This window comes from Colletotrichum costaricense, assembly GCF_030867565.1.
Source record: "Colletotrichum costaricense strain IMI 309622 chromosome Unknown Scaffold_18.1, whole genome shotgun sequence".
NCBI classification, from domain to species: Eukaryota; Fungi; Ascomycota; class Sordariomycetes; order Glomerellales; family Glomerellaceae; genus Colletotrichum; species Colletotrichum costaricense.
The window spans coordinates 984,570-1,012,203 of NW_026848247.1; the positions used below are offsets into that span (position 1 = coordinate 984,570).

The 27,634-nt window shown below is 52.9% G+C and overlaps 10 protein-coding genes across 10 annotated transcripts; 2 read left to right on the plus strand and 8 right to left on the minus strand.

The window, feature by feature from the left end:
• Nucleotides 1-24: 24 nt before the first annotated feature.
• Nucleotides 25-159, minus strand: CCOS01_13873 (uncharacterized protein; the record flags this gene model as incomplete). The annotated part of the gene is made up of 1 exon (XM_060462017.1): nucleotides 25-159. The coding sequence occupies one exon, from the start codon at nucleotides 157-159 to the stop codon at nucleotides 25-27; it is 135 nt and encodes a 44-aa protein (XP_060307737.1).
• An 842-nt stretch (nucleotides 160-1,001) lies between these two features.
• On the plus strand, nucleotides 1,002-1,265 carry CCOS01_13874 (uncharacterized protein; the record flags this gene model as incomplete). The annotated part of the gene is made up of 1 exon (XM_060462018.1): nucleotides 1,002-1,265. A coding segment is annotated over one exon (264 nt), but the record flags the coding sequence as incomplete, so codon positions are not given.
• Nucleotides 1,266-4,884: 3,619 nt separating this feature from the next.
• On the minus strand, nucleotides 4,885-5,983 carry CCOS01_13875 (uncharacterized protein; the record flags this gene model as incomplete). Its single annotated transcript, XM_060462019.1, has 3 exons — nucleotides 4,885-5,166; nucleotides 5,250-5,726; nucleotides 5,927-5,983. 3 exons carry the CDS (start codon nucleotides 5,981-5,983, stop codon nucleotides 4,885-4,887), a joined length of 816 nt encoding a protein of 271 aa, XP_060307739.1.
• A 1,036-nt stretch (nucleotides 5,984-7,019) lies between these two features.
• CCOS01_13876 (methyl-CpG binding domain-containing protein 4) lies at nucleotides 7,020-8,833 on the minus strand (the record flags this gene model as incomplete). The annotated part of the gene is made up of 2 exons (XM_060462020.1): nucleotides 7,020-8,008; nucleotides 8,068-8,833. 2 exons carry the CDS (start codon nucleotides 8,831-8,833, stop codon nucleotides 7,020-7,022), a joined length of 1,755 nt encoding a protein of 584 aa, XP_060307740.1.
• A 2,674-nt stretch (nucleotides 8,834-11,507) lies between these two features.
• Nucleotides 11,508-12,236, plus strand: CCOS01_13877 (RNA recognition domain-containing protein; the record flags this gene model as incomplete). The annotated part of the gene is made up of 5 exons (XM_060462021.1): nucleotides 11,508-11,554; nucleotides 11,623-11,679; nucleotides 11,744-11,871; nucleotides 11,929-12,018; nucleotides 12,079-12,236. The coding sequence occupies 5 exons, from the start codon at nucleotides 11,508-11,510 to the stop codon at nucleotides 12,234-12,236; spliced, it is 480 nt and encodes a 159-aa protein (XP_060307741.1).
• Nucleotides 12,237-12,731: 495 nt separating this feature from the next.
• Nucleotides 12,732-14,781, minus strand: CCOS01_13878 (uncharacterized protein; the record flags this gene model as incomplete). Its single annotated transcript, XM_060462022.1, has 3 exons — nucleotides 12,732-14,155; nucleotides 14,220-14,258; nucleotides 14,328-14,781. 3 exons carry the CDS (start codon nucleotides 14,779-14,781, stop codon nucleotides 12,732-12,734), a joined length of 1,917 nt encoding a protein of 638 aa, XP_060307742.1.
• A 1,157-nt stretch (nucleotides 14,782-15,938) lies between these two features.
• On the minus strand, nucleotides 15,939-17,053 carry CCOS01_13879 (SURF4 family protein; the record flags this gene model as incomplete). The annotated part of the gene is made up of 4 exons (XM_060462023.1): nucleotides 15,939-16,076; nucleotides 16,136-16,629; nucleotides 16,689-16,801; nucleotides 16,887-17,053. The coding sequence occupies 4 exons, from the start codon at nucleotides 17,051-17,053 to the stop codon at nucleotides 15,939-15,941; spliced, it is 912 nt and encodes a 303-aa protein (XP_060307743.1).
• A 1,724-nt stretch (nucleotides 17,054-18,777) lies between these two features.
• Nucleotides 18,778-20,278, minus strand: CCOS01_13880 (uncharacterized protein; the record flags this gene model as incomplete). Its single annotated transcript, XM_060462024.1, has 9 exons — nucleotides 18,778-18,823; nucleotides 18,874-19,293; nucleotides 19,352-19,489; nucleotides 19,550-19,587; nucleotides 19,636-19,790; nucleotides 19,841-19,882; nucleotides 19,942-20,032; nucleotides 20,093-20,122; nucleotides 20,180-20,278. The coding sequence occupies 9 exons, from the start codon at nucleotides 20,276-20,278 to the stop codon at nucleotides 18,778-18,780; spliced, it is 1,059 nt and encodes a 352-aa protein (XP_060307744.1).
• A 754-nt stretch (nucleotides 20,279-21,032) lies between these two features.
• CCOS01_13881 (uncharacterized protein) lies at nucleotides 21,033-23,158 on the minus strand (the record flags this gene model as incomplete). The annotated part of the gene is made up of 4 exons (XM_060462025.1): nucleotides 21,033-21,233; nucleotides 21,298-21,634; nucleotides 21,691-22,418; nucleotides 22,481-23,158. 4 exons carry the CDS (start codon nucleotides 23,156-23,158, stop codon nucleotides 21,033-21,035), a joined length of 1,944 nt encoding a protein of 647 aa, XP_060307745.1.
• Nucleotides 23,159-25,317: 2,159 nt separating this feature from the next.
• Nucleotides 25,318-27,082, minus strand: CCOS01_13882 (cytochrome P450; the record flags this gene model as incomplete). Its single annotated transcript, XM_060462026.1, has 4 exons — nucleotides 25,318-25,650; nucleotides 25,720-26,034; nucleotides 26,139-26,918; nucleotides 27,008-27,082. The coding sequence occupies 4 exons, from the start codon at nucleotides 27,080-27,082 to the stop codon at nucleotides 25,318-25,320; spliced, it is 1,503 nt and encodes a 500-aa protein (XP_060307746.1).
• Between the last annotated feature and the right edge of the window lie 552 nt (nucleotides 27,083-27,634).

Genomic DNA, 27,634 nt, shown 5'->3' on the forward strand with positions numbered 1-27,634 from the left:
TCCATCAAAGGACCACCATACGTCCTATTTCCAGCCACATGGCCCAGCAACCAGATCTCGCCAGATCCCAGAGCGCGCGCCATATGAAGCATGCCGGCCATTGGACCTGGCTGCCACCACGCCGTTGGCCGTCAGCGACCCGGAGAATTGCAGACCCATGCACGCAATTTACCCCCAAGCATCAACTGTGAGGAGCGGGTACGTGGCCGGCCATCTCTTCTACCTGTCTCCGATACACTTGGGGGGGCTCTGCTCCGGCCCCAGTCCGTACCCGGCTGTCATACAGCGCGCGCCTCCAGCCAGTACAATGTTGGGCCGCGGCCCGGTCGTCGACCCTCACCACCACCGTCTCCGTGTCAAGACATCATGGACCGGGTCACCTCTCCCAACCTCCCAGACCCCGATTCCGTCTGCCATCCTGCTCGCCGACCATTTTGCCCACTTCATCATCTGCCGACTCTAGACTCCCTGTTTGTGGATGGTCTAGATTCATAATTCTGGTGATAAGCGCCAGTCCGTGGCCTGTTCTATTCGCTGGCTCAAAGGAGATCGAATCCTTCGCGCCTGTTACCTGCAAGCTCCCCGGCGTCTCATTTGCCAGATCCACGCCAGCTTGCGCGCCGCAAACTTTTGGAGTCAGTTTTTTATCTCGCCGCCCATGCTCACTATGCAGCCACACAATCTCGTCAACCGCTGCCCTGAGGCACATTCAACTCGTGTTGGTCCACGCAAGCGGTGTGTTGTGTTTGTGCGTCTATGGCGTCTTGCGAATCCTTCCGTTGGGCTTCGATGATAGACGCGACGTGGAGGATCCAAACAGGTTGAATCTTGATCTTGAAAGACCAATTGCTCTCTGACTTGTCGCTCCTGTGTGCCCTGGGTCGTCCATCTCAGGGCCCTCGGCCTGAAGGATCGCGCTTAATATGTTATGCAATCGATCGAAAGAGACTGTTCACTTGCCTTGTAAGACTGCGTAGACGCCCCTGAAGACGACGATCAAGCTCTTCTCTTGCCACGCCCTCGGCGTTGCTAGTAATCCGTTCATTTGCCGCGCGATAATTCAGCATCGAAAATTTCAGACAGCAGAGCCAGAGATTGAATCAGGTTTTCTAGTTCCTTCAAAAGCCAATGATTCCTCTGATATCCTCGAAGGCACGTTGATCAAGGTACGTCCTCGCGCACCAGAGTCTACCTTAGTCGCCATCTCCAACGTCGCGACGCTCATCAAACAGATCAGAGCAGCATTCGCGCCTCAGATGCAATAACAAGCGTCACGGGATTGGCTGGCCTTGTTCCTCGATAGGACGTGATGCCATCGTGAGCCGCTGGCCTGTTTTGCTGGCCGGGACTATTCATATCTAAGTGCTATCTATGTATGGCATTGAACGAACTCATCAGTATCGCGGAGGATTCCCCTTACCTAGCGAGGCAGCCAGGCTCAAGGGAGAAAGAAAAAAAAAAGAGTTCACCTCGGCAGGCCACATTTCTTGGTGCTCATGCTGGAAATCGAACTCGAACTCGTAGCCTGTCGTCGAGTAGGCTGTGAGCGTGATATTGTTGACCTTGGACCATTCCACCACCCAGCCAGTTTGTTCTCATAGCGACCTCGGTCGCTCCTGAGACACAAGCGGTGCGAGTAAGCGGTGCGAAAGAGACGTGGCTAGGGACTAGCTACACCCCCGAGCTTGCGACCAAGGTGATTGTAATGCTTCTGGCCGAGATCTTGTGGATTCTACTTTGATTGAGCGCGAGTTCAGTATTTGCTTGGACTTGGGGGCTCTGTTTGATTCATCTTCGTGATGTGTACGCATATATAGACGTCGACCTATATGTCCAAGAGCAATGAACCGAAGCAGCAAGCCACCACAATGTCCCCGTAAATTTCAGTCTCACCGTAAGACATGGGAATCGCCCACGATGGTTAGTTATAAGAATAAATCGCGTGTCAGTTCCGTCACATAAATTTACACTCTTCCCGCCCTTCCTTCTTCAACCGCCTGTTGTTACGTGGCAGAATACGCCCCGAAGTGCACCGAGAGCCAGGCAGTATATAGTCTGCGGAGACTGAATCATGCTTCCTAGACTAGATAATAATGAAGACCGAAGATTCCCTCAAAGGCTTTGATCTGCCAAGATCAACAAACTCCGGGCCCATGGTGGTCAACGAATCTGCTGATTTGGTGCCCTGGTTGAGGAGTGTCTTTCCGTTCCCGACAATGCCTGTTTTATATAAGCGACGAAGTCTGACACTGGTTATTGGTGAATTACCTCTGCCAGACTGGGAGCAGAATGAACCTACCGCAGGATCCCTTGCATTTTGGAACTGGCCAGGGTGCCTTCTGGCCAGTATCGTACGAAAAATGGCCTCTCTTCGTACGCTACCACCCTAGGGCGTGGACATGAATTGTTCAGCTCGACTGAGCTCAGTCTTTGAAGAACGTCCACAAACACAGGCGAGGAATAATCTCACTCATTCTTGCGGAACTTCTTTAATGAAATTTAGGGGGTGTAGTCTGATCACGGGATGGGCCTTTCTCCTGATTGCTGAATGAATATGAAGAACCCGGAAGTAGCAGGTTCAGGTGTCCACCATCATGCCATTTTCTGGCGTCGCTGTGAACGGAGGGTTGAGATACGTGTCTTTTGCGCGACGCGAGGCCGAGTGCTGACATTCCCGCTTTCGATGCAATAACTTGATGATTGGGAAATGGTAAAATCTTCGTTTAGAACATCCTTAGGCGTTCACATGTGTGGTTCAGCACTAGATTGTGATGGAGCTAAGGTTCGCATGAGGTTGTCGTGAGATGTGAGGCCTCGTCAAACACTATAATATCTTGGTCATTAAGCTGCAAGCTACTTTTGGTATCTCTGTGATGTCTTCGTGATCGTGGAATATCTACTTCATCTTGTGATATGGCTCTCGAGACTGTTCATCGTGGAGACACCAAAAACACTTTACATCAAAGCAGGTATAATGGGGGCACATAAGCGGCATTGGTATCGATCTCGTTCACCATCCTCGCCACTGTTTTCGTTCTAACCTACTGGAGCCTTTCCATCTTGATCTCGCGGGTCAGTACCTCCTTACATTTCACCATTTATTTCCTACAAAACGTCCTCGCCGACGATGCGGAGGTCAAACCCTCCCAACAGCGACTACTATCCCCACCAATGCGTCTTCGTGAGGTGAGTTACTTTCCTGGGTGGAATCCATCAACATTGGCCTTGACATTATACGCGCACAACAGCCCTCCATGCGCCTCCTCGACGCCGATGCTACGTCAGTAGGCGACGGCCCCTTGAATGGCACCCTTGTGATTTCTCGGCTACGCGTTGTCGCGACTGTGGGCAATGTTCAGAGTGCTGTCGTCTAGTCTACAGGCTGTTGTGAAGCTGGCGGCGTGACGGTAGTCCTCGGTCTTCCATTGGGTGGTGTTGACATTGAGTGGCCACTAGAGGCCGTGTCGGAGCTCACATAGGCGGCGGCTAGTATGCAGAAGTCTGGATATATTAGTAATATGGCTCCGAGGAAGCCGTTTTGGGATTGATCAGGTGTATTATATCTTCACTTACAGGATCATGCGTTGTCGGTGTTATGGATATGAAGGTGCATCGGTTCTCGTCTGGGGGACGCGAGGCGCAGGCTACAATCTGAGCCAGGGAGGTGTGATTAATATGGAAGGAACGAGGCGCACTTATACCGTGCGTGGGTGAGAGTATTGTTCAACATTCTGGCACAACTGACGATTCCATGCGACCTCCAGGCAGGGCGCATGCTTTACATCCAGGTTGAGGTCGCTCCTACCTCAACCAAGCCCAATCGATCCCTATGGTCGAGCGGTATAACGCCCTGGTCCGTTAGTAACAGAACTTGGTATGAAATCTCGAGAAGTCAACGAATGGAGGGTTTCGTAGGGTCTCAGTTCGATTTACGGACTGAGCACCTGAGCTTTTGCTTTTTTGTCCCTTTTAACATGTTCTACTAACTTCAAGTGTCGATAACTTCTTATGTCACTGTGTAGAGTAGCTTATACCGTTCCACGATATTAGTGTATATATTAGCAGGGTATCCTGTAGGCCGAGGCAAAACGTAATGTTTTACATTATGCTGTTTCTGTACCTGAGATTGTAGGAGAAGGAGGAAGTAGGCGGCCATCCACATCTCCGAAGTGGAAGGAGATAGGTGGTATGGGCCGGGCAAGGAAGTACCGCATACCCAGCCCATATCACCTTCCATCTGACTAACATTACCTCCCTATCTTGATTGCTTAATACTCTATTAGAACGTCTCCAAGCTATTACGACAAACATCTCCGTCAACCAAGGAAAAATGCCTTCTGGTTATCAACTTTAGCTAATGAAGTGCTTTCCAGGGCAGATGGTAGGCCCTCGTACTCGGGGACAAGCTCGACGTCAAGCTGCTGTCTATGATGGAGTGTATCGTTAAGCCATACAAGATCATTCCGTCTTCATTGTAGAAGGAGTTGACGAGCGAGATTTAGAAAGACGTACTTACATTCACGCCTATTCTATACAAGTGAGTACCCTCTGGTATAAAAGCGCTCAGGTATTTCGATGTTGACCCAATAAGAAATCAAGCGGGCGTGTCGTCCTGCATCTTCAACCGATACCGGTCACGAGGAGATGGAACAGCGATCAAGAGCTATGCAACCACGCTGCTGTGATACGTGTCAGATCTTACTGAATTAGCTGAATCATATAGACGTAAATAGCACAAAGAACTCCAGGCTAGATCCGTCATGCATCCCAATGCCCCCCTCTTATCCCTGGTGCCCCGCCGCCTGCCTAGGTACTCGACATGTGTATCCTGCCCAACCGTGGTTCATAATGCTCGTGGGAAATCATAGTTGCCGATCAAAAATATTATACCCGTAGCTCAACCGCAATCTTATCATCCTTACCCACGACTTCCTCCTCGCCTCCTTTACGTCTGCGACTCAGCTCGCTCTCGGCAATAGACCGGATCAGCTGTATCGCCAATTCGGTACCTCTGGAGACGGACGCCTCGGATGCGTCGGACGGGACGTGGAGGAACGTCACTCTGCGGTGCTTCTGTGCCTTCCACAGATGCGCTAGGCTGGAAAAGTAGATGAAGTCGCAGAGGTAGTGTCCCGCGTCTTCGGATATACGGAGATCGGATCCTTCCTGCGCAAGAGATTAGCACTCGTCTTCCAGCCCCCACCTCACCCCTGGACTGCACCAATTCGTAGTCGTGGACGGAGACTTACCGGGCTATGATCCTTCCACCGCTCCAACACATCAGCCAGATCCAATCCCGTCTCAATCTCAGACGGCATGCCGTACCACACCCAATTCTCGCCCTCCTCCCTTCGCCGATCCTCGTCCTCGAGCTTCTTCCCGTCCACGTCAGGGAAAGCGTAGCCGTCCCGGTGACCGCGGCGCTCAATCGAGTAGAACAGCCGCGGTCCCGCCATGCCGATGTGTACGGTCGCGTCTATGCGCGGATGAACTGCCGGGTCCCATAGCTGGGGTACCAGGCGGCGGACGTTTTGGTAGTTTACGCGAATGGCTTCCGGGTGGACGAGGATGCGGACGGGTGGGAGGGGTCGAGAGGAGGACGAAGTGGAGGGGGAGGTTGAAGAGTGGTGATCTTTTGGGTTCTTGGCGCGGAGGGGCGGGAGGTATGCTGGTAGAGAGTGGGCGATTTCCCAGGAGGGATTTACGGGGTATTGGGCTTTGAAAGGCTGCGATGGAGGGATTGTTAGCTGAGAAGGTACTACTTTCGTGAAATGAGGATGCTTGTTCTCGCGGAGCCATGCGCGTCGTCCGTCGTCGGTTGTGATGCGATGGACAGTAGTTACGGCGTGGCGGGCATGGCGGGGTAGGAAAGGAGGGGCAGTCGGGGAATAGAACGGGAGCCGGGTGGAGATGTAGAAAAACGTACGCCGAAGCCAGTGACGAGCACCGTGAACTCGTCTTGTGAATCAATTTGTGACCCCATCGCGAGATAGACTGAACCTCCGACAAGATGTCGTGGAAGTGAAGATGATGCGTGAAGAAGAAGAAGTACGTTGACGAAACGAAGGTGGCTTCAAGAACAAAACCACGCGATCGCTCAAGACGTGGGGAAGGAGGGGGGAGGTACGATCCAGTCTCGCGATTGCCTTTTGTACCCTCCACTTTCACGGTCAATCCTAGGTCCCCTCCCCCATTCCTGCCGAGCGCTCCCCCTCCACTGCTCTGATGCGGGTGACATCCGCTCCGGTGCTGGATGCGCTGTGAGAGGGTGGGGTCTCAGCGCTAAGGCACCCGGTGCAGAAGCCGTACAGGGCCCGCGCTCGCCTGCAGCAACCTCAGCAAGGGCGATGCGGGGCACCTTACACCTCACCTGTGGGCGCCTTCCAGTTTCACCGAGGTACGCCTGCCTTGTTGGACGACGTGCCAACCACATGAGATGTTTTGACATTCACTTCTGATCCTCATGATGTTCTGACTTCATGCACAGAGCCCGCGAACTCGTCGTGGATATCCACCGGCCACGTCGGCGAATCGAGGGAGATGATAAACGTGGCATCCTCTCAGGTGCGCGTTCAGGCAACGTGTGGTTGCAACGACGTGTAAGACAAGATTTTGGCTTCGCAAGGCGATCGGGAAAACTCAGCAATGTCATGCCACGAAGAGGACCGCCTGGGGGACAAACATAAATCTTGATTGGCTGACAGTCAGACTGACACAGCTGAAAAAAGGTAACTCAACGGTGAGGAGCTGGGATGGTGGCGTAAACATTGGATGTTGCACAAGTCATGACTGGAGTAGTATTCAGAAACTTCATTATAGCCCGTTGGGTCTGGAATCTAATGCCCATAGCCACTATGATATACTGAAAAGGCCCGTCTTCTGGCGGGCATGTATGGTCGCAATCCTATGCTGTAAGCGCTGCACCCTCTGCGGTGCGGGTATCAAGCCAAATATCATCATTTCCAGCCCACGGCTGAACCCCATCATGAGATCCTCGACGAATATAATCAAAAGACGCCTCATCTCGAAGCTAATCGCGGCTCGTCAAGAATCTTCAAACCTCCCGTATCATCATATCCCACGCGCTCTTCATCCACAGCCCTTCGCATCTCATCTCGAAGAACTGTCTTCTCGCCCGTGACAGGATCCCATTCCCATCCTTCACGCATCCACATCCATCGGAGACACGCCCGAAGCTCCTTGTCATCGGGTCGCACTCTCATCCACTCGGGTTGAAAATTGGGCGCTACGCCTTTGCCGTTCCAGTCGTCGGCCCGTCCCAAAAGCTCATCCCGACAGAAAATTCGCCAGCTGTCCAAGGCGTATTTGCCTTGCGTGAAACGACCCATTTCCCAGGCATCGTCAGCATCTTCCGTCGTAGGAAGCTCCGTCAAGCATTGCTCAGAATCGCTGTCGGGTCGAAGTGCGCTCGCCTCAATATCTCTCTTGTCGTAATTCTTCACTCTGTAAACAATCCCCCTTGTCGGGGGAGTTTCGAGCCAAACTCGAGCATACCTCTGTATCGCTGCTGTTCGCACAACTGAAAGCCCCAGATGGCGAATCATGCTCATGATGGTCGGTGTCGCCTCTGGATCGGCCAAGGCCTCGGGTGTTGGGAAGCGTTCCTTGACCTTGTAAAACGTTGGGATGGCCAGCGTCCCAGCTGTTTTGACAAGGAAGGTCACTACCACAAGCAGCCAAAACGGCTCGTGAGCAAACTCTTCTTGAATGAGACCAAACTTTGGTGCCGTCAGTCGCGGAAAGGGGACCGTTGATACAAGACCAGCGCCGCGTTTCGACTTAGGAGACTGTTTGGCTGGTGATGGCAGATTGAAGAAGGGAGATTTGACGGCCGCCTTCCGCCTCGGCGATGGGCCGGAAAGACCTAATTCTCCGACTTGATCCGGCTCAAGTCCTCGGGGGACAATAATTCGGATGAGTTCATCAGAGACGGACTGCTGGGCGGGGATGGCCAGGATGGTGCCTCTGCCCGAAGATCCCTGGCTGTCTGCGGGCCGCTGGCTTTTAAATCGCCGTCATCGTTACCATTCGCTCCGCTAGCCGCACAAGCGGCGTTCTGGGCCTCGCTGATCGATTCCTTCGGAGAATTCCCGGTGGTGTCATTCGGGGCCTCATTCTCAAGAGACTGTTTGCGAGGCGTGATATTAGGTGTGGCAATTCCGTTACGGAGGACTGCCGGTGTGTAGGCTCGAGCTTCGTCGGAAGCGAGCGGTGATGGAGATGAAGATGAAGATGGCTGTTCTGGCTGGATGCGTGGCGATTGTTCGGCCGCGGGTGGCGCGAAATAGTGGGATGTGGATGATTTGGATGCGACTTTGCGTCGCTTGACTCGTTGGTTGTTGGATTGGGCATCCTCATCTTCGATCTCCTCCTCATCGTCCCGTCCGCGCCTGGAAACGCCCTCTCGCTTGATCACTCGCTCTCGTTTGATGACAGCAGGCTGGGGAGCAGCAACGGTGCCTGATCGATGAACCAGCAGAAGCGTGGCTAATTTTTTGATGGACTGGTCAGTCGCTGCCCAACCCTGACGCAGCTTGTCGGCGGCTAGCGTGGCTTCTTTCACCCGCGGGACGAAGGCTAGGAGATCTTGTGCATCGAGAGGGGATCTAGCCGGGCTCTGCTCCTTCAATGAGGCCGCACTCTCGAGCATCAGGTTCCAATCCTCGTATCCGCTGAACAGACCGACGTCGTAGATGGCCAGCTTCTCGTCCCAGGGGGTGCCGGGTGCAGCAAGGACATCAAGCAAGAATGGCTTGTCGATTTCGGGAACGTCGAATCCGACGAAGACGTCGTCTGCTAGTGCATGCGCCATTGCTGATGATGTGGATGGACTGACGCAGACGAATGAACCGGATATTGTGATGTGAGGTTTGTGTGTAGGTGTGAAAGTTTGGGTGGGTGGGCGAGTGGTGTGAGTGATAGATTGAGTGATGGAGTGAGAAGAAATAGAGGTTTTTCGAGGTTGCGAGATGTATTTTGGGAAGGAAGTGAATTGTTCCGGAGAAAGGTCTGAGGTAGAGGGCAGTGGACTAAAGTTGAGGAAGAAGCACCTGAGGTTGACTTGAGAGTCCGGGGGCCGACGTCAATGGTGATCTAAAGGGGTTGAATTTCTTCAGTTGCCTTTGAAGTGAGGCCTAGGGACCGTTGAGGACGCCATTTTGTGTGTGCTGCGGGTGGTCAATAGCATTCAACTGCAGCGTCAAAGGACAAAACAATTGATTGCGGCAGGTGCAGGGGAAGAAACACGGCAAGGCAGGTGCGAAGGAGGGGTGACTATTCCGTCTGTCGTTAAGGAATACCTTTGCAACAGCAACGGCGCTGATGAGGTGAAGTCGGGTCTGTTTTCAGGAGAGCGTTTCTACAACGCAGAACAAAAACCTGTTGGAGGTGTGGTTGTTTAGCCTCATGCGGATCCCCTGGCGTGCCAGGTCCCCTTTTTTCCCTTTCAGCGTCATAGCCTGGCACCCGGGAGGCTTGGTTGGCTTTGACGCTGATTCTACTCCGTACCTCAGGTAGGAAAATAGAAACACCAACCGGCCACTGGCTGAAGGCGAATGGATTGAAACAATTGGGCTGCCGATGAAAGAAACGGGAGCTCATAAAACGGCGGCATCCGCGTGAAAGCCATGGACTTGATGGCTTGATGACGGTCTTATTGTCTGGATTTATCCAGATCGCTGACCAACAACACCCGGGCTCATATACATAGAGTGACATACTACCTTACCATACCTTACCTTACCTTACCTTAGGTACCATGTGGTAGGTACCTGGGTGCCGTGGTGCTGGGCATAACATGAAGGGGAGTGTTCGTGGCCTGTCATTGCTGCAGAGGGCCTTGGTGATAAACCAGGTCGGCCCAGCTTATTGGAGATCGCCCACCACAATCAGGCACGGATACATGGCTCAGCCAAGACGCCTAGCAATGCTAGCAGCAATTGTCCAAGTTCCAAGTCCCCCTTCTCGAACAGTTGATTGTCCACAGGGGTGCCTCACCCAGAGCCTCCTCGCTTTCCCCAGATTTTGCGATAGCAGAGACAACCTGGTTGGCAGGCTGTTATCGCATTGATCAAGTTACGCAATCTGGGACCCAGTCTTGTGACTTGTACAAAGGTCCACTCATCGACCTTTTTTGCTGGAGTGACTGGTTTACTTGGAATGGGCGACGGCGATCCTCAGGAACCAGTGCATGAGAATCGTCTGCTCGAGCGTGTTCCATGGTGAGCGTAAATATTCGCATTGATTACAGTAAGTGTATGGCGTGCTCAAGCTCCGGTAGCTTTTCCAAACGGTGCCCAGCGGTGCGGTGTCAAGGTGTCTCCTCGGAGTGGTGGTGGTGGTGGTAGGTACTGGTACCCAAGGTGTTGCTTTGGACGAATCCAACGTCCGTCACTAAGGTATTTTGACTTCCTGTAAGTTCTCGGGGAATGCAGAGGTGCCTCAAACTGGGCAAGTCCAGTCGAGGCCGGCAACCATTCCCGCTGGAAACATCAAGACGTTAGCATGCGGCACCTACACCACCAAGCTTGCCAGCATACCAGCAAATGGCATTCCAATCTTTTGAGGTGCCTGGCCACCATCAGCGGAGACATTATCGAGATGGCAAAAGTGCGCGAGTTTTCCTCCAGATTTACTCAATTACCCTAGTGACATCGAGGGTGGCAGTGACATGAGCCAGCCAAAGTCTATCCGGCGAGCGTTGTTTTAGTGAGCGGAGACCGAGATAGGCGTCGGTGCCCCGGGTGCGCCTTTCGTCTTTCGCACTCTGCGTGTCTGCTCGCCGGGTGCCACGTCTGCGGAAAGCCGAAGCGGGTACGTACCCAGTACCTACGGTGTGCAGTGTGCCGTTCCCCAGCGCAACCTATCTGCGTGCAGGTGTGGCCTGCCGTGCCTGCTGCACTGTCCCAGTACAAAGTGTCTTGGTGCGTCCACTCCTTCCATGACGGGGAACGCATGATGAGTGGTCCACCGCGTGACGGTCTGTGGGGCCAACCATGTCACGTGGACGCATTCGCCCAATCCTTGCCTCCCGCCAGCCGGTCGCCTCATTTACTGCCTACTCCCCATTTTCGCTGTTCCTAAGAACTTCCAGATCCTATCCCAACATCCGTCCATCCCTCACCACACACCCCCCCAGCGCGTCCTTGTCCTTTTCACGAGCGTTCACCAACCCGAATCGAACACTCTCAGCGTCATCCGAGCATCGAGAGATGAGTAGTCGCGGCGGTAAATTAGCCCCAGAAGTCAACCGGTAAGTCCGATTTCTTCCAGTCGCGAATCTGCCCACATGCTAGGCTGGTATATCTTTGCATCTTTTCCCTGCCTTGGCCGCACACGACTTCCGGCCGCCGGCCAAGGTCACCCCACGGCCCATGCCGACCACCTCCGTCCGGCCTCGCCTACTACCTACCTCGATCCTACTATTCCGTGCTCCGTTCGATTGATATCTACCTACCCTGGTCGGCGTGCCACTTGATGGGAGAGACATGGCTGACTGGTTGTCGTACAGAGCTCTGTTCGTGAAGAACTTGAGGTAAGCCTTACCAATCCTTCGACAATGACCCACGCGACGGTCAGCATCAATGACTGACACCGACATAGCTACAACGTAACTCCAGAGGAGTTGTTCGACCTGTTCGGAAAATTCGGCCCAATTCGGTACGCACCTCCCGTCGATGACAAACACCGCCTTCCTCGACATCATTACTGACCCCTACTACAGACAGGTCCGTCAGGGCATTGCAAGCGGCACCAAGGGTACCGCCTTCGTTGTCTATGAAGACGTAATGGATGCGAAGCAAGCTTGCGACAAGCTAAACGGCTTCAACTTCCAGAACCGATACCTCATCGGTATGTCTTTGTCGATCATCTTCAACAATTGTGGATCCATACTAACTCGATGACTAGTTCTGTATCACCAGCCAGAGAAGATGCTCAAGTCAAAAGAGGACCTCGAGGCTCGCCAGGCTCGTTTAGCGCAGCTCAAGACACAGCACGGTATCGATTGACAATCCGACGGGTCTGCGGCACGCCTCCAGACACCTACCTCGTCTGCAGGCCCGTCTATTTCTTCATCTAAACGAACCACTTCTCCGGATCAGAAGACGATCCTCAGAAAGGGCAAGCCGACCATCACCGGGCGCGCACCCAGAACCGGTGTACGATTCGCCGACGGAGTGCTCCCCAACTCGCTCCGGGCCCAGACTTGCGCTTGAGGTGGTGGGTCGTTGTAAAACATGACCCGCCAAAAATTTCAAGCCTTGTTCTGGTCGGGGGTTCTTACGGTGCAGAGACGCGCAACTTTTCTTGTTCGCTGGTTTTGGCTTGGCAAACGCCCGAAAACTCACTCAACCTCTCCTGGAGAGTATCACGACCTGATATGAATCTTGTGCGATGGCAGGGGCGATTAGGGGACAGGAAACCGGATTGAGCCGTCCGTGGACGAAGTCAGTCAAACAACTCGACGGTCCTTGGCGGTGTTGTTTTATATCATTTTTTCTTTCCTTTTTGCTGATTTGGGAAACGGAGGGGGGCGTATCACCTTTGCTTGTGGATCACCATCCTTCGACACTCTTCACACACTACAAGTTGCTATCAGAGAATGCATGACAACCGAGGCGCCGGCCTCGTGTTCCTCCTCCCCTTGTGTCCTGGCACCAATGGACTACACGAGCTGACTTTCGCTGATGTCGTAGTCAATATCTAGGGTCCTATGTGCGTATGCTTTCTAACGTTGTGACCACCCATTCCATGAGTTGCCCAGCCTCACTGCTGGACATGTCATCATTGGCTGTCAGACACGTTTCAACCACCTGCTTGTACAGCTTTCCGGTCTTGCTACCCAATCCTGGAACCAAGACTGGCAAAATGACCCTATCCCTCCACTTCTCCGCCGAGTAATGCGGCTTGTAGTATGTTTGCAGCACCTTCCACAGCCCAATTTCCAACAGCACTAGGCCCAGGCTGTACACATCATAGCTCTTGCAGTACTGCTTCCTCCCGAGGCCAGTGCCCAGCGAACGCGGATCTCTGTGGAGGTCGAGGATGCTGGGGTTCCGCGGATTGACGCTCATCTCGGCGTCAAAGTCTGGGCGTGAGGCATCGAAGCCGGCAAGGTACGGTGATCCGATATCTGGGACGACGGCGGCGGAGACGGTGGTGGCGCCGGTTGCTGCGAGGGAGGCGGCGGAGGGGAAGAAGAGGATGTTTGCGCTGCAGAGGGACTTGTGGAGCCAGTCTAGGGAGTGGAGTGACCAGAGGGCGCAGGCGAGGGTTGATGCGAGGGTTATGCGGTCGTCTAGGTCTGGAGTTTTGAGGTCTGTGGAGGAGATTAGGGTGTGGAGGGTTGAGTGGGATGTTGCTGGTTGTCGCTGTGGTGATTCTGCTGCTGCTGCTGCTGCTACGGTGTCGGTGGTGGCCTTGGTCTTGGGTTTGGTCTTTGTGGGCAGGGATCCCGAAGGTAAAGATGGTTGAGCGAGCATGGGACAGCGGTAGACGAGGCCGTAGCGGGCGTTATTCGTGTCGTCGGTATAGCCTACGCAGTCTATCGTGTGTAGGTCCGGGTGGTTGGAGGAGGCCGAGTGCATCATGCGGGCAAGGTCGTCGAGGCGGCGGAGGTGGAGGAAGCGTTCGTCGGGCGAGGAGGGGTCGTATTCGACCCATTCCACGAGGACTGGGCCGTGGGTTGTGTGTGTTGCGTGGGTGCGGGTTGTGTTTGTTGTTGATGTTAGGGAGAGGAGGTTCAGGGAGGATGAGGAGGGTGATGAGGCTTGTTTTGCGGTGGAGGAGTTGCGGCGTTTGGTACCGGCTCCGGGGGTGGGGGATGTTGGTAACGGCGGCGAGAGCAACGGCGTCGTCGTTGGCGAGGACGAGCTGAGATCGAGGTCCGTACGGGGGATGCGGAAGGCGAAGGTCGGGCGGAAGGAGGCCTGGGGTTCGGCGTCGAGGTTGATGCGTAGCTTTTTGAGGTTGGCGGAGGCGGTGAGCTGCGGGTAGGAGTCTGCGGAGGAGGACTCGAGGAGGGCGAGCTGGGCTACGTCGCGGCGGGCCGAGTCGAGGAGGGAGTGGCGCCAGGAGCGGTGGAGGGAGGGGAGGAGGCGGGGTGGGAAGAGTTGTTCTAGGCCGTCGTTGAAGTCTGGTGTTTTGGGTGTTAGTTGGGAATGAGTGTGGCGTGGATAGTGTAGATATTAGGAGCTCACATTTCAAGTCCGTCAATAGGTTTGTGAACTTTTCCTTGTCTTTCGTCACACATTGATTAGCGACCTGGAAACATGCACACAACAAGATATCAATAGAGATAAACATACCAGCAATAACCCACTTCGCCCTCCTCGAAATCTCCCTCCTCCAATCCCTCTTCTTCCCCTCCCCTCCCTTCTCACCATCACCATTACTCGTCCCGATCTTCCCCCGCTCACTACCATCCTCCACAAACCCATACCTCTCCCTCAACCTCCCAAAGTCCGTAACAGTAGCGTGCAACTCCCTCATAATCCCCTCCGCCAACCCAGCCATCCGCGGATCGCCCGCCTCGCGACTGAACCCGTTCAGGTGCGCCTCCAGCCGGCCCTCGGCGACGCCCCACCCGCGGCCCCAGACGACGAGGCGCATCTCCTCGATGCGCACTTTACACAGCAGCCGCTGCGAGTCGGCGTCGAGGTTGGCGGCCGCGGAGAAGTAGCCGTAGGCCTTGACGCAGCCGTCAAAGAGCTGGCCTAGGAAACCTACCACGCCTATTGCTGTGCCTATTGCCTCGGCCATTTTTGCGAGGGAACAGGAAGTCGTTGGGGATTTTCCCTGGGTTTTCCCTCCGTCAGATATTGGGTAATAGTTCTCTGCTTTTTCTCTGGGTGAAGGGGTTGGTTTGTGTCTTTTTTTCTTTTGGTGCTAGGTGATCTTTCCTGAGTTTTCGAATGTTAAAGAAAGGACTTTGGGTGTCGTCTCTGAGGTAGGTTATTTCCGAATTCCTGCATACGATTGTTGAAGTCGAAATCGTCGTATTACGTTGAGAATGGGCCAACGATCTCTCAACGTGGGAACACGGAGAGGAGGGGTCAGAGTGAGGTTACACCGCTTTCTTCAACGAAGGTACGGTATCGAGGTATCCCACGGCGTGGTCCAATCTGGAGCTGAAATGAGCAAAATCCAAGGCAAACCGAGTGAGTCCTAAATTTCAGCTGGACCCATCCAAACCGAGGCTTGACAAACAAAGATTTGGATGGTCATGAAAAACAAATGAGGATAGTTGAAAAGGAACAAGGTAAGCAACGGGAACATATGAAGCCAGTCCCTCGACATCCTGCATACGGGTTCCTAGAGGGGTCGTTGAAGACCTGCATATGATCCACATCAAATCTCACCCAATCGCAAAGAGTCTACCCGAACGATTGTGTTCCCCTCATTGTTGTAGCCACCCTTTGATGCAAGTCACTTCGACCGAGTAGCCAATTCCAGCCCCCTTCTTCGCCTTAGTGCCGGAGCTTGGCGGACGCCTTCGACCAGGATTAGGGGTCAACAGTCCACAAGTTCTCAAGCTCCAGCTGGTAGACTATTTGACAGACCTTCAGCAAGACATTGAGCAGTAGACACGAGGTGAAAGCGGATGCAGAGACTTGTATGAACTTGAATATATCTTCTCCATTTCCTAAGCGCGCTGCTTAAACTGTCCTTTTCCCACTATTGAATCCTTTCTGTGTCTACCCATCATATATGCGGCGATGGGATCCCGTTGACCCAACGCCCAAAAAAATGCAACTGCAGTGCGGGAACAAGGTTGCAAGCCTTTTGAATGCCGTTCGTAATGCCAAGAAAGCGACTAGATGATATTGATCGTCTTCTGTCTTTCTTTTCCCCAAAGGTATGAGATCAGCCCTTCCGAAACTGGGCTTTTGTGTTTTTCCTCCTCAGGAGTTCTTCTCCTAGTAGACCTTCTTCTTCTCGTCGATGGAGAACTGTCCAGGTCCAGCGTTGACGAGCAGCAGAAGACCGCCGACAATAGAGAGGATCTGGAAGAAATCGTACTTGGCGAAATCCTTGTGGGGGTGGTGCTCGTGGAGCTACAAATCATTAGCATACACACGTAGGGCATTGGAAGTTGGCGTTTGGAAAAGCTTACAGTCCAGAAGTTGTTCACAAGGATGTTGAAAATGCTGAGAATCAGGACCAGGAGAGTGGCGCTGAACTTGGCCTTGAAACCGACAACAACCATGACGCAAGCAACGAAGCCAACCAGGGAGGTGATGATGCGCCAGACGGACCAGGAGCCGCTGAAGACAAAGCCGACGAAAAGGAAGATGAGCAGGACACGGCCAGCAAGCTGGAAGTACATCTTGCGGTCCTTCTCGTCAAGCTGGGGCAAACCAGCAAAAGCCTTGGTCTTGCGAACCCACGAATCGGAGAGGACCATGAGAAGACCACCAATGACTGACAGGTTGCGAAGGAAGAAGTTAAGGTCGAAGATCAGGCCGTATCCCAGAGCCTGCGTGACGACGACGCCCATAAGGCCGGCGACCGCGTAGTCGGAGTATTTGCGGATAATGACGAGAGTGGAGCATGCGACCATGGCGAGAACGTTAACGATGAGGAACAGGTGGGTGATGCCCGAGGGAACTGTACAAGGTTAGCATATCCAATTCTTGGCGCAGATATTGTTAGCATTGCAGACATACTGTGGCGGTAATCGTGAAGGTACAGGAGCTGGTCGCTCCATTGCGTAATGATTCTAAGAGCATCTTCGAGGAAGGTGACGACGATCAGGAAGCGACCAATGGCGGGCAGGTAACTGTCGAGCAATGTTAGCCAACATGGCTCACGCGATGGCGAGCGATCCGACAGCTCCCTGTCAAGATGCCGAGGTTCCAACTCACGGCTTGATTGGCTCGCTGAGAGTGTCCAACATGTCTTCAATCTTGCTTGTCTGTTGACGGATCATATCCAAGGGGCTGGACTCGGAGCTGTCACCACTGGGACCGCCGAAAGAGGCGGAGGGGCCACCGGCACCCAAGCCGTAGGAAGGGCCTCTCTGTTGAGCCATCGTGGGGAGCGGGAGATCGACGGAGGGAGTGAGGTCGTGGGAGAGGTAGACGTGGCTGTTGCACAAAAAGGTACAGACAGACCAGCTGTTCGATCTGGCGACTTTATTTCTTTCGAGTCGTCGTTGTGGTCGTCGAAAATGACGGAGTTTGCTGGTGGAGAGACGAGGGTCTAAACCGTGAGGCGAAAAAAAAGAGGGTTGACCGCAGTTGAGATCCGAGGGCTGGCCTTGACCTTGACGTTTCGGCAAAGGTAATTGGGGGTGGGAGGGTTTGCGACGAAGGAGAAAGACAGAGAGGTAGAGGAAAGGATTGACAAAGGTAGACCGTTGGCGCTCTTGGGAGAAGAGTTGTCGTGGCAGAGCCGTAAGCTGTGGAGGGTCTTTGGTTTGGTGTGTCGAAAAAGAAGGGGAGCGACTTTTGAGTCTCGAAGGGAACGAAATGGAGAAACCGGAGGGCAAGCTGGCCTGAATGGCGTGGATGACTTCAGATTTGGTACAATGTGTCCTTTCGAGCCTCCCGCGATGGCTGCTCAGTGCTCAGAGGTCCGAGGTACCCACTTTTTAGACCAGAGCACCCAGAACGGGTAGGTCGCTGGGATGTACCTGCACCTCTCTTCGGTACATGGATATTTGCCGTGCTCGCACGCTCCCGGCCAGGTACTCAAGAGGGGAAGAAGTACCGGTCACACACATCTCACACACAATTGAGAGCCTCCGTCTCCAGCGGCACCAGCAGTAACCTCCACTATATTTGCACCTTATTAACAGCCACCTCACCTTCAAGCTTCAATGTGCCCGCCCACGAGTTTACGGTTCGAGGTACGTATCCGCAGGCGGTGGACTGCAACCATCCGTTTGAGCCACTGAGGCCTTGCCGCTTGCCCGTTCTAAACTACTGCGTGTGGGCGGTTGGCCCCTGCACGGCTTTGTCCCTGAATTCGGCACGAACGCCTAATTCTTTTTTTCCCTCTTTTCTCTGAGTACCTGGGTAGCTCCAGCTTCAACCCGCTTTTAGCCTCCGTGTGTTTTACATTGGTTGCGAGCGTGGATTCCGTTCATGGTGAATACGAACCCTCAACTTCCTGCAAAGAGTGAGTGGTGGCTTCATATCTTGATACTGCACGAGACACAATACAGACCGAAGAGCTCTCAGGCAAGGGACTTGAAGGTGGTGAGTTGTCAACTTTTACCTTGCTTGAAGCTCTGAGCTTCCATCACCTGATTGGCAGGCCATCCCTTGCCTCACTTGCAACCTTCCTTTACTGGTTGGTGGCTTCTCGCGGAAAGCTGTTATCAACGATCACAGCTTAGAGCCTTAGGTGCATGTTCTCACCAATTGCCCTCTTCATCTTCATGCCAGTGTCCGTATACTTGTTAATATTCGAACTACAATCGAGCCGGAGGTTCGTCGGATCTTTCGGTTAGAAGAGGGCGCACATCTTAATGGCATAGTGAGGCGAGTCAGTCAAGCATGAATCTTAAACCACGCCCGGGCTGCGTTTCTCAGCAGAACACATGACCTGGCCAGTTTGCAATTGAGAAATGATGGGCAGAAGATACTGCGAGGTATTTACACGCGGAATGAGATGTTCTGAGAACAAGGCGGACTGAAAAGCACGGGGAACCATCCAAACAGCTCACCCACTTCTGATGGGTGAGTGCCATTCGCACAAAGCCTGCCGAAACTGAACGAAACTGCAAGTCATGAGAACCTCCATCAAAACTCAACCTCCCTCATTCACCGCCGGCTTCCTTCCCCATACAGAATACCTAATTTCAGTCAGCGAATCCCCTCGGAGCTTCAGAGCCGTCAAACTCACACTGAAAAGTACGCGTGAATATTTCGATCATTGATGTCCTTCCGCACATCGACGAGAAAAACGAGGACCGCCTCTCTCGACCACCCGTGGATCCGCGTGAAGGGCGCCATGATGAAGCCCTCCATACCTGCAGTCAAGTTCTCGTTCTGCCAGACGCCGAGCTCCTTGTACTTGTGATGCCGCGGCCAGGAGTTGGTCGGCCACTTGTACCTCTCTAGGACGACGTCGCGGAACCCGATCTCGACCATCATGTCTTTGAGTTCCGGTATGTCCTGATACGGACGACCCAGCTTCCCCATGGCTTCACCTAGGAGTCTCAGGGACTTGGTGAAGGCGAGATCGTCGGTGAGGGTTCCGTCGTCCGAGGTTGGGATTAGGTCCATCTCGTTCAGCTCGAGGTAGCCACCGGGTGCGAGGTTACTGAAGGCGTTAGTTGACTGGTCTGGTCTCCTGACTATACGGACACTGTTCCGCTCACTCGTAACAGTTTTGCAGATATTTCTTCCAGTCTGCGAGACTGGATGTCATTAGACGACTATGAATATAGTCGAACGGCCTCGAAAACGTCCATGGTTCTTCGATATCGTCAATCTCGAACTTCACATTCGGGGGTACGCTGAGATGGTCAGTTCATAATCACAGCTTCACCTAACGGCGTATATCAAGGAACACTTACAACTCTGGTTGAGCAGCTGAAAGATCGATGCCCAGAACCTGGGAGGCGTCAGTCGGTGTTTTGATCAAAGACCTTTTTGGACTCACTTCAGCTTCTGGGTGTTCATCGCCAAACTCGATAGCCCATAGTCCGGTTCCAGTACCGACGTCTAGAACACGATTGACGGGAAAATCTGGGTCATTTGGCGGTGCGGTACCCAGACGGTTGTCGAAGGTAAGGAGCCACAGGTTGTGCTGCAAGTCTACCTACGTGAGAAGCCGCTCTGTGAGCTTCACAGCAATCAAGACTCACCCAGTCTGTCGTTCTCTCTCTCGTCGTTAGGATAGCTATATTCTAGACGTCCGTCAGAAGCCTGTACACTGTAAGGTGTCTCGACGGAGCAAGGCTCTTACTCCCATCTTTGTACCGATGATATGTCCTGCCGTTCTCCTTCCTATAGTCGAGGATGGAGGCGCTCACACTCGTCGTTGACGATGCGGTACCCTACATTATCTATCATCAGCATGTCTGACAGATATTTGAGGCAGTGCCAAGTCATCGTACTCCGTAATCCGATGTGGCATCATCGGCAGCCTGCAGGTTCTCATATCAGTATATCTACACTGCCAACAACAGGTTGGATCTCATCACCTCCTCTGCAGCCAGTACCGCTTCATTCTCAGTATGGTCTTGAGGCGACTGAGGCTGAGCGGGACTCGATGACGCAGGGCTCCTTCTGGGCGAAGGCATGACAACGATTCTGTGAAGGTTTCAGGTTTGCTTTTCGCTCACTCACGCAGTTTTCATGCCCAGGAATAAAGTTTGATTCATTGAGTAAATACATCAAACCGCAACAGAGACTCTCCGTAGCTTTCAAATACCCCTCTTTATTTTCAACTCAAGACTATTCGTATCAATGTGACAGCGAGAAGTCGGTGACCAACAACCCGTAAGCGACAGCGAATCCTTACCCCGGATGCCACTGTCGCAGTGCCCGACTCCATGACTCGAGACCCTGTCCTTGAACGGTCCTACCAATCCGCTCGCGGGACGATACGAACCAAGTGGATTTTCTTCAGACAGATCAGCAAAAATAGACAGAAGTTAGTTCTTGATTTACGACCAACTGCCGGTGTACCTCACGTGTCTGAGTATGCACCAAGGAAGAGAAACTGCTATTGGATTGGTTATCATTTCATAGGCCGAAGACCTGGTTTCAATTTACGAAAACCCTGGGTTAATAAATGCTTCATTTATTTCAGTAAATAATGAAGAATAATGCTGCTTTATTGCCCGGTGTCGGAAGCCACGCCTCACGATACCTCAAGTGCCGGAGCCGCTCCGGCTTCCGCTTCGGATGGTGGATCTCAGACGACCGAACCGGAGACAATCATTACGGAATCCCAGATCACCGTGCCGATCGTGTGACCGCTGTAGCAAGCATGACGAAGCATGACTGCTTCCGCGCCACACTCCCGTCCTGACTTCTCCGGCCTCCCCGGATCTAGTTTCGGGCCTCATCAGCATGCACGACATTGTCCTCTCGGCGAGCTCCACCGGTCTTGCCATGCGTGACGCTCCACATGGGCCTATAGCTATGGAACTTGGACGGTTGAGTCGTGTCCTCCGGGTGTTCGGACTGTCCTGCGTGAACCACGACTTTGAGACCCGGAAGGTTCTCCGTCTGAATAACTTCTCCTGGCACCTGTGCCGAAATTTGGTAAGCAACAAGGTGTGATGCCCGGGGTCTCGAAGATGGAAGGACTTACAGCAACGACAACCCATTTCAGGTGCTGCTCGAGATACTTCTCGATATGGTCGGGCTCGAGAGATGTTAGGTCCGCCCACGCGTTGCCATCACTCACGGCCCGGAACAATAGTTCCAAGGTGATGGGAACTTGAGCCTTTGCCACGACCCCCTCAGCCTGCTGACCCTGGCAATTCTGGCAATCCACCCCATTGGTGTTGCCGGCAGTCCAGTAGTCCGTCGAGAAAGTGTGAATGCTACCAACATGGTTGAGAGCGGCCCGATACTCGGAGGGACTGCTTGGTACATCTCCTTTAACGAAAAAATGAACTGCGTAGCTTCGGCCATTGAGGGCAAATCTTGTCACAAAATGCTTAGTAGCGGCCGTGATGCGAAAGATGTCTGGAGCGCTTACCTGTCGTACTGGACATTGATGACATAGTCATTTGTTTTCCCTGCCAGGTTTCGGTTCGCGTGAAGATGCTTCCGGAGAACGCCGTACTTCTCGTTGATGGTCTTCTGCAATGTAGCAGGGGGCGCGCTGAGATCATCGTAAGTATAGCCGTAGGTTGTGGTGGCCTTCACGTTTTCGGAGGTAATGAGGGTGCCGTTGGTATCAGAATGGAATGGGTGAAGAGGACCTGTCGACGTTTCGTCCTTAGTTGGAGAGCCCCCATCAAACCAATGGGTCGGGTTGAGTGCCTGAAAAATTGCCAGTTGTCGGTCAACGTTGGAATGATGCAACCAAAAGATAGGGTCGAAGGCGGCAACCGTGAGGTAAGCCATGTGACCCATGCCTGTTTTCGCGTCATCTCCGCCGGTCCAGACGTGGATGCAATTGTGAAGGAACTCGAGAGACAACCAGCCAGTAGCAGGCGGAGGTGAGAGCTTGGGGCTGCCGTATTCTGTAGTAGCGAAAGTGGCGTAGTCCGGGAAGTACCCTGCAGTCAAGAGACGATGAACTTGGTCCTGAAGAGAGCCCGTCATGTTGGGATCGAGCTTGTGTTCCTCCATAGAGTTCCAATCGGGTGTCTGTAGAGCCTCGGCGACTGAGGCGTTGTTCTCAATGCCCAGAGCTTCTTGCGTTGTCGGGGTGTGCTTATTGGTGATTCCATAACGACTAGTCCCAGAGCAAGCATCAAACTGAACATCCCAATAAGTCTCATGTTATTATTTCCAAATATCGATGAGTATGTTCGACTTACCGGTTTAGATTGTTTGCCCCTAATTCTCCAGATGCCAAACGCCGTCTCGTCATCCATGGCAGTCGGTATTCCCTTGAGGGCGCTGATGACTCCGGTTGTAAACATGTACAATGGATTCTGTACCTTCTGCTTAGCAATGCCATTTGGAGAGACAATTTCGATCTCCTGAAGGGAAACAATTTCTGGCACCCCGCATGTTCCAAGATATGTCTGAGGCATGGCCCAGTCCCAGTATGGCAGGCGCCAGCGCGTGATCTCGAGGGCCCATATGTCTTGCACGGTCTTGTCCGCAATATTTGGGAGAATTTTGTCTGTCATGATCCCGCTGAGTAGCTGTTCGTATAGGGCGAGGTAGGCCCGGTGCCAGGTAGGGAAAATGAGAGATCCATGTGGACAGTAGAACTGGGGCGTGCCGGTGATGGGTAACTTCTGCTTCTTGTTTGGGGCTGGGTCAGTATCCCATGACTGGGCTGGTAAACCATGAATGCCGGCCACTTGGTAGTAGGATAACTTGTCAGACGGGTCCATGGATTGAAAGATGTTCAGAGCTTGTATGAACAGCGACACTTGGATGGCGTTTTCAAGCTTGTTACTCCAGGCCGTGATCTCTTGCCGTTGCGGCGGTTCTTGACCAGACGGTACAGGAAGTCCAGTGATGGGATAGGTTCCAGGTGCCATGATGAATGAGATTGGGCCAAGATTTGACTTGATGTTCCGATTTGAAGACGAAGTTTGGAGTAGAAGATGAGGATGTTGAGGTTCGATGTTTGTGACTTACGATACTGGAAGAGAAAGGCATGTTTATACCCTCAACGCCGTCTCGATATGTACTCCAGGCTCGGAGTGTCTTGTTACCCCTCGCGATTTTTGATTCATGATTCATCACTTGAGGTAGCCTTCTTCTAATGAGGTACAATCATGGCCAACTCACCGCTCCCATGTGCTAACAGGAGAAACACGCGTCAGCGACTCCAGCACTTGATTCCTGTCTTCTCTTTTGTGTCAAAGGTGGTAAGGGTAGAAGAGCGAGACCTTCGGAGTAAAGTATCTCTTTGCAGATGATGGTCAGTCAAGTTTACGGCTGAAGTGGTGAGGAACGAATTTGCCGTGTTTGGGCAAGTGAAGAGGCTTAGAAGATATGACCTGGAACAGGCGATGTGAGCTGAGAAACGAGTGGCGGTCAGTAGCCATTCCCTTACTCTGCTCCTGGCTGTTGAGGACCCAGGCTCTTCTCACAAAACACGCCTTGACTCCTCGGCCTGCCTTTTTTCCTCTTCTAGATCCTCCATCGCAGGCGATTCATAATCTCTGGTTGTACACAGGCGAATGAAGGGATCCAGGGCTAGGTTTAACGTAGCCTCAAGACGATAACATGGTATTTGGATGTCTGCCCCTGGGAGATACTGTGTATCAACATACTATGAGAGTATATATCCCGACTTACCAGTATTCTCAACTGCCGGCCGGAAAGGTGAAGGAGACGAGGGGTTAACGTAGATAGAAGTTTCCCTCCTGCCAGAGAAGTGAGACCCGTCTCACATCAGCTCAGCCACTCGTGGAAGAAACGTGAGAGGCTCGAGAGATAAGGGCATTCCAACGTATAGAGGATCCAGGAAGCAGCCATTCCTCCAGCTTGAAGCTCTTTTTGGATACGGGGCGGGCCGTCCTGTCGCATGCGTCGCGTTGCGGGGTACCGGCAGCGGCTGAAGCAAGCCAAGCACTGATGGCGCGCAGACCGCTTCTCGAAGTGAGCTTTAATTGGTGGTAGACAGCATCGACAACTCTATCATATAAGTCTTAGGCATTTCGACCTTTTGGCCATTGGTTGTCTGGGCCTAGAAATTCACTGAATGCATGCAGACTGTTGATCGCACTCCTTCGAAGCGGCCGCGTGATTGTGATGAGATCAAATTCAAGGTCTCCGGCAAAGCCCACGAGATGTTTTTGGGCAGGAGATTGCTCCCCCACGGACCTGGCAACTTCACATCTTAACATAGTCAGGATAAATCGGCAGTCTTTTATCTAAGCATTGGTATAGTGCCTTTGAGACGGCGCGGTAGATATTTTGCAGTATCAAGTGGGCGCGTTCTTAAGGTTGGACGACGTTGTTCTGATAAGACTATTCGTGTCGGGAGCGAGCTTCACTAGCATGTACCAAGTCCCGGACTGTGATGTTTCGCTGGCGCAAAGTAACGGAATTCAAATGTCCCACTGAGACGCGGCGATGAAGGCAGCCGCGACCAGTCTCGGCCCTCAGGCTTCAGACTTCAGACCTTCCTTATCACTTTAATGATATTCCCTGTCCTAGGGCGAAACCCATTGGTGTCTTGAGTATTCCGTGACTTTCGGAGTATTCCATCTTGTAGATTACTCAGGCATGGAAGGAAGAGGTGGTAGTACCAAGTTACGATTTATCAACTTGCATACCTCTGGGCGTGCTTCTTCCGGATTATACGCCACGGATATAAGTTCCCTCCGGAGTGAAGGTCTTTCTAAACAATGCGGTGCAATTTCCTGGAAGTCCCAGACGAATGCGTTTGTTCCATGAGAGGGCCCCGGGACAATATCTGGCTTTTTTCTAAGAAGGCAAAGAAACGTAAGGTAAGTGGGAACAACTTTTAGGTACTGAGATCATCTGTCACATATTACATTGGAAAGACCTGAAAGAAGGAAAGCAGCTTACTGGTCGACCTGGTCTATATCTGAGTTTAACCGACTCAAAACAGCCTCCAAAACAAACACGATGACTTGAACCCTCAACAAGCTAAAAAGCAAAAGCAAGGCTTCCAAATGCCACACACAAAACCACGCTCCCATCAACCAACCTTCGCCCCCGCTTACTCTGCAGCCTTAACCGCCGGCGTCAAGTGCACCATCAGTGGCGGCTTGTTGTAGAGAAGGTAGACGTCGTGGTCGATCCAATTTTTGCTCTGAGCAGCCAGCTGGAGGTCAAAGTTCCACATGACCTTGGCGAGAATCATCTTCATCTCAGCGTAGGCGAGGTTCATGCCCAGGCAGTTGCGGGGCCCGATGTGGAAGGGCTTGAGGGCCTCGAGGTGGTCGTCGGCGAAGGCCGGGTCTCCGAGCCAGCGCTCCGGGTGGAATTCAAAAGGCTTGGAGAATATCTTCTCGTTGTGGTAGAGGGCCCAGTGAGCGACGCCGATTGTGGTCTGGAGGGGAGATGTGGGTGTTAGCTTGGTTGAGGAGGGGAAAGGGGGAGGGTGCTTCCGGGAACGCACATTTCCAGGGATCCATTGTCCAAGAATCTCTTGTCCAGAGGGCGGCGTGATACGCGGCAGAGCGACGGGAACGGGAGGGTAAGACCGCAGAGTCTCCTCGAGGACGGCGTGGAGGTACTCGAGCTTGGCGGTGCTGAGGAGGTCAATCTCATCTTCGTTCTGGAACGAGGTCCTAATCTCCTTTTGCAGCTTAGCCAGCTTGTCCGGGTTGGTGAGAAGGAGGTAGGTGCAGCCAGACAGGGCTGTCGCTGTTGTCTCGGAGCCGGCGACGATGAGAACATTTGCGTTCTCGTACATCTCTGGCATGTTCATTGGCTAGAAGATGTCGTGTCAGCTTTCGAGAACCGAATAAGGTAGAATCGCTTGCTCGTCTGTGCCAAGGTATGTATCCAGAGACAATTAATGGAGTATGCACTCACCTGAGCTCCCTTCTTCAGCATGGTTTCCGCAAAGTCAGGCCGCGATGTGCCGAGAGATACTCTCTGGTCGACCTTTTCACGGACGAACAACCTGTGAGACATGCCTTTCTTCATGACTTCCTTGGGGATAAAGGCCTTGAGGATAGGTTCAAGGACCTTGAAGCCCCTGGCAATGTTGACATAACAAATCATCTTGATGTTGGTGAAAATCAGCTTGACCCAGGGGTGGTAGTCAGACTTGTCAAGGCATCCGAAAGACTGTCCAAAAGCGAGATCACCAATAATGTCAAAGGTGGTGTAGTTGTACCACGCCACGACATCAACAGGGCCCTTGCTGCAGATACCGTGGAGTCGCTCGATCAGGAGGTCAATGTAGCTCTTGATGATAGGCTGCTGCTCCTGCATGCTCTTGGCGGAGAAGCCGTTCGACAGGATGCGGCGGTAGCGGGAGTGGTCCTCGCGGTTGGCCGAGATGATGTCCATGTGGTTCTTGTCGGTGAAGTCCGGGTCTTTGGCGTTCTCTTCGGTCTTGCCCTTGCGGTGGCCCATAATCTCCTTCATCGCGTCTGGGTGCTGGAAGGAGAGCTCGTTAGGCGAGACGCGTATGATCTCGGCATCGTAGTACTGATGGAGAGCGAGAATCTCCTTGTGCGTCTGGCCGCGGGCGCCCATCAATGCGTAGGGGATACGGGTAGCGGCCCATAATTTGGGGCCTGGGTATTTGCAGAGAGGGTGGAATGTTACGTTGTAGATGATTTGAAGGAGGAGGCCGATGACAACCTGAGACTGTTAGGAACCTGCTCAACTCTGTGGCGGCAGAGGAAAAGATAGGCTATGAGAATAGCATGCTCAGGGATATGTCGACTTACGAGTGAGATTACTACTAGCGGCCATAGGATAAAAGGCGAGAGCCTGGAGCTCTCGGGTTGAATATCTGACAGCATCTTGGGTGCGCTGTTTCTATGTTGAGTGTTTAGAAGAGAAGAGACGTCGGCACACAACCTGACGAGAACGAATCGGTTTTCGCCGCTGCTTCCTATAGGAGATTTCTGCAAGAATAGTAGTAGAGTATGGTGATAGAGTCTTCTCAAAGTCTCAAACGCGGAGGGCAGTGGGGATTCTTATATGCCACTCGGACCGTCTTCATCGATATGGACTCCAAAGTATGGGAGTACGACATGACAGTATGGCCCTCAAATCCCTACAGATTACAACGTCACAATGTTTACTATACACTTACCGGTCATTGGCAGTGCATGGTATCCGCAGGCCAGGCCATTGGCAGGCAAAACTTCAAACAAGGCGCAGGTTCTTTCTTTTTCCCCCTTCCCCCTCCCTCCCCACGCGGAGCCGTCAAGAGACCGTCTTGCATAATGCAACGAGACGCTCAATGTACAATGGTGAATGGGCAACCTCCGCGCCTGTCAGTACGCGAGGGGGTCATCTTCGCTACGCACTCACACGAATGCGAGGCAGGCTAATATCAGCGCCAGCGA